This window comes from Dromiciops gliroides, chromosome 6 (assembly GCF_019393635.1).
Source record: "Dromiciops gliroides isolate mDroGli1 chromosome 6, mDroGli1.pri, whole genome shotgun sequence".
NCBI classification, from domain to species: domain Eukaryota; kingdom Metazoa; phylum Chordata; class Mammalia; order Microbiotheria; family Microbiotheriidae; genus Dromiciops; species Dromiciops gliroides.
In genome coordinates this window covers 26,529,712-26,544,986 of record NC_057866.1, presented here as the reverse complement: position 1 = coordinate 26,544,986, position 15,275 = coordinate 26,529,712, and the positions used below count along the sequence as shown (strand labels likewise).

Below are 15,275 nucleotides of genomic sequence, written 5' to 3'. Positions count from 1 at the left end.
CAGGTTCCCCCTCCCTCTCCCACCTTGGGATTGCAGCAGCAGTAGCAGTTCCTCTCAAGTCAGCCTAGCAGCCAAGCAGAAGATCCATTAAATTTTGGAAAGGTAGGGGTGGAATGCTTGGGATCTGGTCCCACTGCGATCTAGGCCCCAGACACACGCAGGAAGGCCGGAGCTTTGCCCACCTCGAGGGCATCAAACACATTGAGGGTCCTGCTTGTCAGGGGACTTCCTGGGCTACTCTGTACACCTGCAACTGGGCTGGGGGAGAGGGATGACAAAGGGAGGGGTGATGCAGGGCAGCCCATCTGGAATGGGGAGGGAGGAATCAGGGTTGCTCATCTGCGACTGAGAGAGGCCCAGGGCAGCAACATCTGTAACTGGGCCTGCCCGCCCACCTCTGAGCCTGGGCCTCTGGCGACAGAGAAGAGGCTGCTAGGGCTGGGGTTAAGTTGGAATGGAAAGGGGGTGGGAGAGGGAAGGAATATATTTTCTTGTTCTCCCTTCTTCTGGAATACCCCTCGGGGTCGTCTGGAGTGGCGTCCTTCCCCACACCGTGGCGTCCGGTGGCCTGGCCACGTAGTCCTTCCTAGTGCAAGGAAACCCGTGGGCGACTCCCAGTGCGTGAATCTCCGCTGAGGCGTCTGTCCCTTCCATTAAGTCTGTGGAACAGCCTGCTCACCTGGCCTTTGCCTCTGGGATCTCCGGGATCTTCGCCTCAGTTTCTCCTCCGGACATCACTTCCTACCCCTCCCCCCAGTTCTATTGGACAGGGTTCTAAATGCAACAACGGCTTTGAGGAACTTGGGCAATGTTGTGCCCATCAAAGACCTGGCGGGGTCAGCCCCCGAGTTGAAAGCAAAAGATGCCAACCCGGTCCTTGCCCTCACAGGGCCTAGAAAGAGGCGGCATTCGGAAAAGGGCAGCCCCACCCCCGAAAGCAAATTTTTGGACCTTTCCAACACCGAAGTAGGGCGGGAACTTTTGGGGGGTTGGGGGGGTTGGGGTCATCGCGGCTCTGGTAGCTCCAGGCGCCTAGATTCTTCACTCTTGGGGAGGGGGCTGGGGCGGGCGACGGGCACTCCAGCTCGGCTGGGCTCCACTTACCCTAGCGGAAATGCGATGGAGGCTAAGGGATCATAGAATGGAAATCTAAGTGCTTCAAGCAACCTCAGAGATCGAGTTCAACCTCTTAATTTTACAGATGAAGAAATGGAGGCACAGTGGCATCAAGTGACTCGCCCAACATCACTTAACTAGTGACCGAAGTGTCGAAGGCGAGATCTGAGCCCAGCAGAGCCCGTGCTCTTCCTCTTGCCAGGCTCTCTACTAGCAAGAGGTTCTGGGATGGCCCCAGAAAACGTGCCGAGCACCTAACCGGCCCCAAGTCCCTCGCCAATGTACACTCGCTTGCCTAGTCCCTCTCTTCTCTGCAGCCTCCGACGAGGCGCGTGAGACCAGCCCAGCGCTTAGGTAGGCGCTGCCGCCCGAATGCCCCATGAGAAGCGGTCAGGCGGCAGCCAGTGTCCGGCGGGCGCGGACTCGCCGCCGCTCCTGGATCCCCAGACTCCCCAGAAGCTCACTTGGGACCGCGTCTCTCAGGGCTCCGGCCCGGGTGGGGCACTGGCGCGCAGCTGCGAAGTGGATTTTCTCATTTCAATTTTGGTGCCCCTGACAAAGAACTCGCAAGCCCAGACGGAGGGAGGCCCGAGATCTGAGCGTCCATGGGACCCCGGGGCTCACATTTTGACTTTATTTGTGCTTTTTTTTTATTTTAGAAATAATTGCAAACATCTGGGATTTTTTTCGTCCAGAGGGGCAAATCCTCCGGGATGGGGAGCAATTTTATTGGTGGTGTGTTCACGTCGAGCTTTATAAATTTGTCCCGGGGATTCTGAGACACGCGGCGTTTTCCTCGTGGACAAAAATAAAAAGAGGGAAACACATAAAGCTTTAGGGTTATTCGTCCACCAGCCCGCCCGTGGGTACCACTTAGCCTAGGGGAAGAGCTCCCCGCACCGTCCCACCCGCTCCAGGCGCAGGCCCCGCAGATGGCCGGGTCTATGCGGTCCCCCATGCAAGATACACCAAGGAGTCATGCACGATCATACACAATCATCCTTCCCAGTACGCGAGACTTTTTCCTGCACCATCTTCTCCTCACCCCTAACTAACTGGGCACCACGATGTGTTTACATGAAAATCACTCAACAAACAGTTGCCCTGCACCTCAGAGTTTGGGCTTGGGTAGCTCTCTCTGAGTCCACTAATTTTTTATTTTGGTCGCAGGCCTGTTCGGGGCTGGGATCCGGGAGTGAGGAACTCCGCACGCCAGTTAGATGCGGGACCATTTAACAAGGAAATCCCGCTCATTTCAATCTGATTTACCCGGAACCCAGGGCTCCTCTATCTTGTTTATACCCACACTCCCGCTCAACTTTCGCTAGCACACATTTACAATCCGCACTCCCGCCTGACCTTCCTCACTCCCCCACACGCCTACACACTCTTACAACCATACTTTTACCATCACTTTTTCTGGGTTTCTCTCTGTTACACGCACTCACTGTTTCAACTACCAATTTTCGGAGTCTGTCTTTTTAAAATATAAAAAAAACAAACAAAACATTTGCCGTTTGCCGTTTGCCTCCAGTCTCTTTAGATCTGTCTCTTTTTCTTGTCTCCGTCCGTCTGTCACTCAGTCTGTTTGACTCTCCAAATATATATATTCGCGTTTACAACTTCATTCTCTCAGGATAGGTTTCTATCTCCTACGTTAATTACCGCTTACAATCCTCATTCTGCCTCCAGTGACTTTGTCTCTACCTTTTCTTTCATATTCTCTTTTACATTCCATTTTCTCAGTTTCTGTCTCTATTTCAGCCACATATTCCACTTTAGACTTCGGTAATCTGTGTCCTCGTTCTTTCTCATATCTGTGGCCACAACCTCATTCTCTTTGTCTCTGTCTCTCGGGCCGTGTCTGTCATACGGACGTTCCTGGTTACATACAATTCAATTTCTCTGTCCCTTTCTTTATGTTTCTGGGTTTTTGCTTCTCTCTTTCTCCATCTCTGTCTTCATGTTCATAATCCATTTCCACTCTCGACCTCTCTTTTATAAGCTTATTCCATTTTACGATTCACATTCACTGCCTCTACTTTGCCTTCCTGTCTCTCATATTCGTGTTTTCAGTCACATTATTTTTGTCGCTGTCTCTCTATTATTGTCTTTTACAAATCATATTCTTTCTTCACGTCTCTGTCTCACTTTTTCTCTCAAATACGTAGTCGCTTTTCCATCCCATTCTTTTAGTCTTTCGGTCATACACATATACTATTTTACGATTTATATTTTGTCTAGTTAAGTCTCTTGATTTCTGTCATTCTCTCCCTCTGAGAAATGCATATTTACTTTTACAATTCACATTGTCTCTCTGCCTCTCACCAAACAAACAAACAACAACAACAACAATAATAATAATAAATGTTGACGGTTGGGTCGAGTTTGTATCTGGTCAAAGAATCTGGGAGAGAGAAATTATGTCTCTCAGACACCTATTCCCTTTTTATGAATCATATTTGCTTTTTGTTTCTTTGCATTTACAATCTCTCTCTCTCTCTCTCTCTCTCTCTCTCTCTCTCTCTCTCTCTCTCTCTCTCTCTCTCCCACACACACACTTTTGTGATTCAAATACATACTCTTTTCTTTGTCTATCTCTTTAATCAGAATCTCTGATCAGATGCGATCCCGATCCAACGTTCACCACTTTTTCGCAGCCTCGAGGTTACGGCAAAGGCAAAATGCACAACAAACCCCGGCCCCAAACATTCTGTCTAATTTGATCGAAAAAAGGAATCCTTGCCTCCCCCCATTTCCCCCATCCCACAGGCTCTGTGCTGAGGGTTTCCGGCCCGCTCCTGGGGGAAAGCTTCGCTAGAACTTGGTTGTAACTAACCCCTGGCCCGGGGAGGCGAGATCAGATTTGACAGATCCGTTTTTAAACGTTGGATCAAAGCGAAAACTTGGTCTCCCCACCCCCATCAAAAGAGAAGGAAAGAGCGGAGGGCTCTCTCTCTCTCTCTCTCTCTCTCTCTCTCTCTCTCTCACACACACACACACACACACACACACACACACACACACACACACACATACCATCTCCCCTCAACGTGGGTTTGTGGAGTTGGAGAGCCCTGATTGCCGCTGCCTGGGGGTTTCATTCAGTAAATCGAGGGACTGGCGGTATTGTCTCAGACAGTGGCCAAGCACACCGAGAGCCAGGGATGCCCACGGGGATAGTTCTCCACTATGTTCATACTCTGCAAGGTTCAGAGGTGGACACCTCTTCCTCAGACACTCTTTAGAGGCCCCAGGTGGCCACTCTGTGCCCATCAGAGGCTGACACAGGGGCTGCTACTGTTTTCGGGCCTGGGGTTCAGGAAGAAAGCGGGTTCAGAGTCCAAGACTTGTGGACCTACCTGACCTTTCCAAACTACTTCATCTCTTGTGTTGGAGGAGCTGGGATGGACATCGAAAAAAGCAGGAGGCCTAAGGTCCTCAGAGGCTTTGGAAAAAAGGGAGACTGGCAGTGAGTAAAGCTTCCGCCTCAGTTCCCATTGACCTCTGGCAGCACTAAAGAAGCTGTTCTGGGCTAGGAGGACCAGCCTCTAGCTTCCAGTGGAGAGTATCTAAAGGCTCAGGGTAGTGGTTTTAGCCAAAGTCACCCTTTGGCCCTTCCTCTCTCTGGGGATCTTGGGACCCAGAAAAGGTTGGACCAGGCCCTCAGGGGCCAGCGGTTGGGAGGACAAGCTCCCTCCAGACAGCTGGACGCCGGCTTGCAATGTCCAGGCATCGGTCAAACTCCCAGATCCGGGACCGAGTTTCTTTACATTTTTCTTCCAGCCAGATTGAACATTAAGAAGCCAAGTATCCCTGGGTTCCCTCATAGGACAGAGAACCTTCCCTCCACTTCCCATCGCTAGCACCACATATGGCTGAAATCCTGAGAATCCCTGTAGTGTCCTTAGCCTTTGACACTTAGGGCCGAGGAGAGCATATACTTCATCGACCATTCCCTGAATGGAGTCCTTTACCCCAAGTGAAAGACGGAACTTTTCCTCAATCTTTTGGGACAATCTGGATGAAACTTTTGGAAGAACAACACCCTCCCCCCCAGTTATACCTGTTGTATTGGTATTGGGGGAGGGGAGAAAGTGGCACACTGGCCAGAGGGATCTGCCTGCCCCTCCCCTCAATTCCACCCCATCTCTTTGTAAAGACCCTTGTGTTTTCTCCCTTCTTTTGCTTCCTTATGCCCAATACCAGCTGGCTGCCTTCTACCTTTCAAAGATGACCCTTAACCTGACTCTTCTGGTTTGAAAAGCAAGAACATGGGGAAAGGCAATTAAAAGAAGAACAGCAATAACAATATTAACAGGAGGAAGTGAAGGGGACTGGAAATGGAGACAAAAGCCCCAGGTTCCCGATGCTTTCTACCTGTGTGACTCTAGGCATCCTTTGGCTGTTCTTGGCTTCAGTTTCCCTATCAGGAAAAATGAACAGGTTGTTCCAGATCATCTCTAAGCTTTTACTCAGGCTTAAAAGTCTATATGATAGAGATGATGATAAATAAAAATAACTTCTGTGCCTAAGAACCTGAGAAAGCCAGTGGTGGTTGTGGCGGTGGAAAATCAGGGAGAGATCTTGGTAGTTCAGGACTGAACCCCCCCAGTCATCTGGTGCTCCAAATCCTCCCAGAAGCTGAGTTTGAGGTCTTCCTAACCTTTGATTGTTTTAAATGGCTATGGAGGTCCCAGTGAGCCTAACCAGGGAGGGGGGTAATGGCTCTAGAGGCCAAGAATAGGGATCTTTCTTGGTTTATAAATAACCCCTCTCCCCCAAACCTGAAGGTCATCTTCAGCCCTTCAGCCCCTGCCTATAGGGCCTTGTGACTACTGGAGAAGGAAGGGACTGGTCTCAGGGTCATTTTCTCAGAGGGAAAAAGGTTAGCATTAGGGGCCAGGAAGAACGATCTCATCTACCCAAAGGATTCCCCCCCTCCTTTGGCCTATAAACAAAGCCACATAGGATGCCTCTTTGATGAGGGTTTGTTTTTTATTTTTAAAAATTCCTATAGGAACTGCAAGGCAGTGTCCCTTCCTCCACACCCCCCTTTCCTGATCCAGCCTCTCCAGTGGAACAATAGCTGGTAGCTTGCTACCAGATCTCTGAGAACACTCAGAAAGGCAGGCTCCATGTTGGGGGAACATCATCTCCTTCTCTGAGCTAACACCAGTCAAAGAGACACAATGGATTTTGACTAGAAGTTCTTTTAACCCCAGGGACCCAACGGGCCAGGGATTATGGTGTGTGTGTGTGTATGTGTGTGTGTGTGTGTGTGTGTGTGTGTGTGTCGGGATAGCCACCAACAACAATCCCATAAAATGATTATCTGACTGATAGAAAGAGAGCTAATATGTGTGTGATGGTAGGTAGAGGGTTTAGACCCAAATCTGTAGCCTTGCTTGTCTCAGTATTCTGGTGGGAATTCTCGGGTGCCTGTCTATTCACTTATGTGTGATTATTCTTGAGTACAGGGGGTTAGGATCTAGAAATCTAGATAAATGTGACTTGGTCTGGACAAAGATCCCTATACTTGGAATCATAGCCTTTCATAGTTGGAAGAGACTTTAGAGACAGGTCAGTTCTACCACTTTAATTTTTCAGATGAGGAAATTGAGACTGGAGAGGTGTAAACAACTTCCTCAAGGTTACAGGTTGTTAGTGGTAGAGCTGGGAATACAGAGTGGAATACTGTTCTTCCCAAATTAGTTCAAGCTACACCCCTGCCTAACCCCATTCCCACGACCTGTTCCTGCATCAAACTGGGTCCTTTTGCCAGGGTCTGTGGGAGCTTTTTGCATCAGCAGGTGGCTTGAGTTTACACTGTATGCCTACTGAAATTGCAGGTACCCAGGGGAGATGAAAAAGGAGACCAAGTCTTAGTGTGGCTAAGTCCCCTGGGTAGGGGCAAATAGATTAGGTCAGGGGACATTTGGGTCCTAGATCTATCTGGTTCAGTTCTTTCCTTCCCAAGGAAGGAAAAATATCTCTCAAGGTCAACTGCACCCACAGCCTGTCCCATCCCATCATCCAGAGCAGACATTGTCAATGTGGGCACAATGAACTTAAAAAAAATAAAACAGTATTTTAATATTATTGATGTCCATTGTAATTCTATGTAACTTATTTTACATTTAAAAACGTACTGAGAATGTGGGACATAGACTTTATCCGAATGTCCAAGGGGTTTAAGACACAAACACAAAATAACCCCTGACCAGGGAGAAAATAATATAACCTTGACCCCTTTGGAATGTACGATTCCCTTCCTCATCGTCACTTCTTTTAGAGCTCACTCCAACTGGCAAACTGATAGCTCAAGATCCCTTGCTTGACTCCTATGGGAGTACTTCCTGTATCAGGGCTAACCGTGGGTCTCTCCCTGGCTGGAATGACGTTCTCAGGGCCACTGAATGCCGGGCTCAGGAGGGAATTCTAGAAAAGACAAAATTAAACTTTCCCTTTGTCTCCCAGGCCCCCAGCACCAGCACCAGAAAGAGGAAGATGATTCTGTGGAATTCCACTCTACCATGCTCCCATACCGGAGCTCATTAGGGCTCTCCGAGACATAGAGACCTGGAAAACACGGAGCATCAAGGGTGTTCTGGGTGGGACACAGTCACACCCTGCCAAAGAAAGAGCACCAGACTTAGAGTCTACAATCCCCGTTCACTTCTGGCTTGCTCTTGGCCCTTTGACCTTGAGCAAGTCAATCCAGCCACCCTGAGCCTCAACTTTCTCTTTTGTGAAATGTAATTTCAAAAAAAAAAAGAGAGACCTTCGAGGTCATGTAGTCCACCCCTCTCCTCTTAGAGGTGATGAAAGTGAAGGTCCAAGACGGGAAATGACTTGCCCTAAGACGCAGGCAGCTAAAAGTGTGTCGAAGCAGAGATCAACCCGAGAACCTGGAGGGCTGAATTCTAAGGGCCTTCCACTGGGATGGGGTGACTGGTAGTTATACCATCTACCTCACGTTGGGGGTGGTGATGGGGAAATCCCGTTTGTAAACTGTGAAGAACTGTGAGCATATAAAATGTGAATAATTATGATCTAGAAGAAAGGAAAGGGAAATGACAGGGAAATGACAGAGTCCCACCCTTGGAGGTGCTCATCGATTTACTCTCCGAAGCTTCCCTCCCTCTCTGGTACCGTCTGGTATTATTTTAGGGAGTACAGAAGAGACAAGGGTTCAGCTGGAGGAAGGTCTGTGGATAACCTCCCTGCTTCAGGCTTCCATACCAACCCGACCCCCGATGCTGGCTGCCAAGCCTTGCAGGGCTCCGGAACCAGACATCTTCCAGATCTTTTAGGTCTCCTAGAACCCAGAGGGCAGCCGTTAGACGCTCCGGGACACCAAACATATTTGTCACGAGAATAGTCGCGAGAGACTTCGGGTCAGAAGTGAGAAAGAGGAGGAAAAAAAAAAGGGAGGAGAACTGAGTTACCTAGCCCGGGTTCGTCAACTTTCCCACCTGTGCCTCTGCCCACCTTCAGAACAGTTCGGGGCAGTTCGGGAGGGAAGCTTGACCTGGAGCTCTGGGATCTCTCTGAGCCAGGGACGCTTCGCCCCTAGATTTCCCGAAGTCCCGGCCCCAAGAAAACACTTCGCGCCTCCCACATTGTCCAATCTGTCTGCGGGGCCGCCTTCCCCAGGCTCCAAATCCGTCTCCAATCACCGGGAGAACCGAGGCTCGAAGACTGGAAGTCAGATGGGGGTTTTAATGTGGTCGAGCCCCTGGAGTCCCCGGGCGGCTCGGGTGAGGTGGCTTGGCATGGAATTGGGACCTAGCCCATGAGGTGGCGACAGCCAGGGAAACCAATCTAGTCTACTCCATCCCCTCGTCCCTGTCCAGGCGCCAAGTTGCCAGGCCCGAGCCCCCAGACCTGCGCTTCTCTGACTCTCCCCCCGCCCCAGGTTTGCCTCTTCTCTCCTGCCCCACCCTTCCGAAGCTTCCGGTGCTGTCTGACTTGGGGAACCGGGACGTCCCGGGGCGCGGGAATGGAGTCACAGCAGAGGGAGAGCTCGGCCCTCCTCCCTCCCCTCTGCCCGCACTTCCCCAAGGAGAGAAGGACGGAGTCACTCACCGAAGCAAGAGACCTGCAGAGGCCCGTTGTGGCCGCCGCCGCCCTCTGAGAGCTTGAGGCTGCTGTCCGGGGGCGTTTTGCAAGATCCCCTCTGCAGGTAGAGATGCGGTGGAGGCTGGGGCTGGGGCGGCGGCGGCGGGGGATACTTGCTGAAGGAGCCCCGCGGCCCGGCGCCGCTTTGCGCCTGGCTCGCGCTGTTTTCCAGGGGCGCAGCCGACTCCTGCTGCTGGGGCTGCGGCGGCGGCTGCTGCTGCGGTGGCTGCGGCTGCTGAGGGGTGTAGCGGCCCCGGCACTTGGCCTCGCCGTAGCTCTGGCCCTTGGCCGCCAGGAACGCGGTGCTGAACTTGTCAGCGGCAGGGAATGCCCGAAAAGAAGGCGAGCTCTCGCGGCTCTGCGAGGAGACCGGGCTGTAGTAGGCGTCCATCGCGGCCGCGGGCGAGTCGCAGTAAGAGACGCACGTCTCAGCATTCATGCCTGGAGTGGGAGGGACAGAGCTGAGGGGAGGGGGCCAGCCAAGAAGCCGCCGCCGCCGGCCTTCGCAAGCGTTTGGAGAGGGAGGTGAACGAGCGGGGGGTGGGGGGGGAGGAGGAGGAGAGAAGGGAAAAAAGGAGGAGGAAGGAGGGGGAGGAAGAGGAGGAGGAGGAGGAGGAGGAGGAGGAGGAGGAGGAGGAGGGAGGGAGAGACAGCCGCAGTGGCTGTGAACCTTCTCTCTCTCTCTCTCTCTCTCTCTCTCTCTCTCTCTCTCTCTCTCTCTCTCTCTCTCTCTCTCTCTCTCTCCTCCCTCCTCCTCCTCCTCCTTCTCTCTTCTCCTTTCCTCTCCTCCTCTCTCTGTCTCTCTCCTTCAGACGGAGAAGTCAGAGTTGTAAAAATATTCAGATGTTTTGGAAATTTGACTATATCCCCCCAAAACTTCTTCAGGTTCTGAAGAGCGAAGAGGACCGTCTTTTTTGCTTTCTTTCCCGTTCTTTCTCCCTCCCCCTGTTCTTTCTCTTCCCTTCTTCCCTCCCATTCCCACCCCTTTCTCCTTCCCTGCTTCCTTTCCTCTTAAAGAGATGCTGCTAGCCCAGTGGCAGAGATTCAGAGCCCCCGACCACCCCGATCCTCCTTTCTTCCTTCGCTCCCTGCCCCAGAGGCGGCAGGGGATGAACGGTGGGCGGAGAAGGGCCCCAGTGAGTGCAGGCACTCGGTGACAAGGGGGTCCCCAGTCAGATTTTTGGGAGGGTTACACGAAGAAATAGTATCCAAAAAACCCCAAACCCAACGCACTCAAATCTTAGCTAGTAGAGGAAATGGATCGGGGAATTGTTTGGGGGCTATAGGAGGCAGAAGAAGAGAAAAGAGGAAGAAGAGGAGAAGGAAAGAGAGAGGAGAAAACTCTGGTTCCTGCCTCACTCCATCCTTTTTGGCTCCTTCACCCTTGGCTCTGAAAAAGCAGCTGCAGGAATCCAGTCTTTTCTCCCCTTCTCCTAGTCTTTTGCCTTGACCTCCCCAAACTGTTTCCTTCCACACTCCAACCCATCCCCTTCAGTTACTTTTGGGATATCGGACTTTAAAGTGCCTATGAAGACTTTCTTGTGGACCTCTCCTCCAATATACACACACAAGCTCCCCGACACCCCCTTTCTTCCCAACCCTTCTCGTTCCCTGCCCACGGTGAAGTGTCGAAGAGAAGATAGTGGGGCTCTCTTTGCATATATCTATGACGCCGGGCACCACTACCTCACAAACTGGGGCAGAGATGGCAAGGAATTGGGAGGATGGCACGGTGTTCCTGCCTCCCTCACTCCCTTCCCCCTGGGTAAAGCCTCACTCCCTTTTTTAGGCCTAGCTTTGCCTTCTATCTCTTCCCCGCCCTCCACCCCCCCCCCCAGCCAAGGCGTGTTAGCGATCTGACACCCGGGGTGGGGTGGGGTGGGGGAGGGGACCTGGGGGCCGCGGGAAGCCCCGCGCCTGGGAGACGCCAAACGTCACTGCCTCCCTGCTCTCCATAGCTCATCCCTAATAAACCCGGGCCGAGTACGGCCAAGGCCCGGGGGCAAAAGTCCCGCCAGAAGGGAGCCACAAAGAGGCCCTACTTCGGAGGGGTGGCGGAAGGACGGAGAGGTCCATGGGAAACCCTGCCTACAGAGCAAGGTGGGATCTAGAACTGAGCAGGAAGAGGCCGAGTGGGAAGCACCCCCACCCCCCATCCCTTTAAAAAGCGTAAACCGTTAACTTGGAAGAGAAGATTCTGTGAGGGGCTCCCCCTGCCTTCGCCCGGCCTCCCCTCCGATTGTTAATCAGTGCCCTCCTCCCGCCCCCTCGGCCTCTGCTCTCTCGGACCGCGCTGTCCCCCCGCCCTTATTTTTAGTCTTCGCTCTCCTGCGGTTCTTGCGTCCACACATCTGGTTTCCATTGCGCGCTTACCTTGAAGTGCTGCCTAATAAAGATATTACGCAAACCCGCGTCCAGGGGCGCCGGGGCCGTAACCCCTTCTGTGCCGGGGCCAGGCAGTTCCTCTCCGTGGCCCCAGGGCCTCCCTCTTGAGCTTCGGGGGGCAGGGGATCTTGCTTGGGGCCAGCCTAGTACTGGTGAGCCACCTACCCAAGGTACCAGGCCGAGATCCCGTCACTCACAGAATGTTCCAGGTGGGAGGGACCTTAGAACGTAAAACATTGAATGTAAGATTTGGAAAACTCTTGAAACTTGGAACACAGAATGCCAGAGGTGGAAAGGACCTTCGAACAGAGAATACGATGTCAGAGGTGTTAGAATACAGACCATGGAATGTCAGAGATGAACGAGATCTTAGAATAGGGAATCCAGAATCTAAGATTTGGAAGGGATCTTGGAACAGAGAATTGGAGGGACGTTAGAGGATACTGGTATTGGATGGACTGCCCCTTAGAGATTATCTAGCTCAATCCTTTCGTCTCCCTGTAATGATGAAAAGTCAAACGACTTACTTAAAAGCTCATAAATAACTACTATTAGGACTAGAACACGGATCTCCTGAGTCTCACAGACACTGTAACTGTCCCTAGAAAGCCCATTCTGACAGAGGCGAATAGAGCGCTTAACAGACAACGAAAAACAACCCTAAATATGCTGCTCCTGCATTCTCTCTCTCTCTCTCTCTCTCTCTCTCTCTCTCTCTCTCTCTCTCTCTCTCTCTCTCTCTCTCTCTCTCACACACACACACACACACACACACACACACACACACACACACACACACTGCCCAATCCCTAGGATCTCTAAGTGTTTTCCCCGCATATTGCTAACATTTTTCTTCTGTCCCGGAGGGGACTTCGACTTCATCTCGGTCTCCCTCAGTCTAGACCCAAGGCGGCGTCCCCTCCTCCCCCAATGGAGTTTCGAATGCCTTCTATCCCTTCCTCGGATCTTCCCTCGGTCCTCCCGTGATTAGGATAATGCCGATTCTGAGACACAGCCTGGATTCCTCAATCTTGGTTCTGTGAGAGGAGAAGCATTTTACAGAAAGGGGTGTGTGTGTGTGTGTGTGTGTGTGTGTGTGTGTGTGTAGCGGAGGGAGGCGGTGCGGTGCCTCTCCGAGGTGTGGGCCAAACGTTTTATGCCTTGCCACTGAGGAATCAACGTCTTAGCCTTTCTTCTCTTGTGACAGTTTTCGTCCTGGAAGTAAAGGAAATAAAGAGGTGCTTTGTTCTTTGGTCACTTCAGAGACCCCAGAAATGAATGCATGAGAAAAGCATTGGAAAAGAACATCGCCACTGGCGTCACGGGACCTGGGTTCGAATTTGAAGCCTTCCATTTTCTACTAATACAACCTCGAGCAAAGTCTCTTCATTCCCCTCGGCCTTGGTACCCTTGTCTGGAATAAAAGAGTTGGGCTAGATGATTTCTAAGGTCTCTTCCAGTTCTAAGCCCTAGGACCCAACAGAGAGACATTTAGGGGAGAAAAAGACGAGGGTGGGGGGAAAAGCAGAAGCCGAAGAGGAAGAGAGGGGCCGCCGTCAGCGCCAGACAGCAACCCGGTTAACGAGGCATCCTCCCAGAGCAGATACAGATGGGGTCACATCTGTATTTCCAAAGCGCCTCTCCGGCTGCTGGAGCCCAGCCGCAGAGCTCAGCTCCCCGCCCCAGAAAGCTTTCAGCGCCTTCTCCTCCTTGAGTCTCTTTTTATTACCTGCTTAATTCTTTCCTTATTAATAGGATTTCCCCCCTAATGCTTCCCCGTCTCCCCCGCCTTTACCCCCACCCTAGTGGCTTCGTCAGAGCCAAAGCGGCCGAGGCACTGCAGTCTCTGCAGCCGAAAAAGAAGTGATACTCTCGGGCCTTTAAGGAAAGCACTCCGGCCCTCAGTGTGGCCCCCACCCATATCCCCCTCCCGCGGGCAGGCGCCGCCAAGGAGTGTGCAAAGGGGTTGGTTTGTACTGGAGAATTGGGGTGGAGGAGCGGGTTGCTGCTGTGTAAACCCACCTCCATGCATATGCGTAGGATCCCGAGAGAGAATGAAGGGGGTGCGCGTGAGAAAGGGTAGAGGTGCATTGTGAGAGTTTGTAAACTCGTGTGTGTGCGTGAGAGCGTGTGTGGGTGTATGTATGCGTGTGTGAGAAGATCAGAGAAAATCTCCCCCCTCCCCATGTGTGCATAAGAGACATTCTGCCAGACATAGAGGTAACGACTTCATTTTGTGTTTGTGTTTAAATGAGGGGGTGGTGGTGAATGCACACATTCACTTTTGTGTGTGTGTATGTTTATGAGAGGCTATGAGATTGTTTTCTAATCCGTGAGTGTGTGAATGGGGTCGAGATCATACAAATGCACTTTATTTATGAGAGGCTGTGTGAGAGAATCACTGATGTGTATGTGTGTCTGTCTGAATGGGGGTGAGCGTATCCACCCACCTTATACGCGCATGAGAGAGAGGAGGAAGAAGGGGTGCGTCATACACAGTAAGAATGGGGGTGCTTGGGTGGCAGCTTACACAGTCCCTTATGAATGTTTCAGAGGCTGATTTCTAGAGAGATCGACACGTGTATGTGAATGGAGATTACACACCCACTTTACGAGTGCAAGAGGCTTCTAGCGAGAGAACGAGGTGAATGTGTGGGCAAGGGCGTGGGTGCAAGGGCCCAGGCTCGGAGGGCCTGAACGAACAATTGGGCCTGGGTGTTCTGCTCGCTAAAAGGATGAGGGTAGGATGTGGGGGAGGCCGCCTGTGTGCCCGTGTGAATTGAGTTTTGAGCGGTTGGGCGAAGTGCACTCCAGGGTCCCGGAGCTTGCCTGTGTCAGGACCTTGGGGCATCTGTCCAGATGCTATCTGACTGGGGTCGGGGGTCTCTTCTTCCCCAACTTTCTGGCGCTAGCTTTTTAAAGACCAAATCCTCAAAATCGTTTATTTCTCTTAAAAACAAAACCACCTTTCCTAAGTCGCCTGGGCCCCCTCTACGCTGTAGGGTGGGGGCCCCAGGTCCGCCTCTTTTTGAAACGGGAACCCCTTTGCAGCTGCTGCCAGGTTCAGGCTCCCACTCCTTGCTGTTTCGGGCCAGCCTGAAGGCGATCCGGGTGCCCGTTGCCCTCCGTCTCCAGATCCTCGGCTTTCAGTGTGGTTGGGATTCTTTACTTTATCAAAGACATCTAGTCCCTGGCCTTGGGTGATGGGGTTTGAGTCCATACGAGTTTCAGGAACCCAGAAATCTCAGGCCCCGGTTATTTCTTCTATCCAGGAAACTAGGACTGAACAACCCCTAGGAGGGTGTAACTACAGGGGCCTGCAGACTGGAGCACTCCAACCAGATGTTCCTTCCCCACCCCCATCCCAGACTTTCTCTCCTTACTCTCCCTTCAGCAAAGCAACTCTATCAACTCCTTCTAGAATAGGGGTAGTACCAGTAAACTGGCACTTAAAGGCCTTGGAAGCTTGGGATTTCCCCAGGTACAACCATGTGACTAATGCAAAGCACAATTGACTTGGATTTGGCCTACTGGCAAATACCTCAGCTCAGCCACTGTGTGACCTTGGGTAAGTCACTCTCTATGGACCAGTTTCTTCATCTGTAAAAGGAGAAGACTGGACAAACTGACCTGTAGGGTCCCTTCCTTCT

General features: G+C 51.9%; 1 protein-coding gene across 1 annotated transcript in view; it reads right to left on the bottom strand.

The window, feature by feature from the left end:
• Positions 1-9,679, bottom strand: part of ALX4 (ALX homeobox 4) — a 55,758-nt gene extending 46,079 nt beyond the window's left edge. The window contains exon 1 of the mRNA XM_043973203.1: positions 9,208-9,679. Within this exon, the coding sequence (XP_043829138.1) occupies positions 9,208-9,679 (472 nt within the window). The remainder of the gene's footprint in view (positions 1-9,207) is intronic.
• Between the last annotated feature and the right edge of the window lie 5,596 nt (positions 9,680-15,275).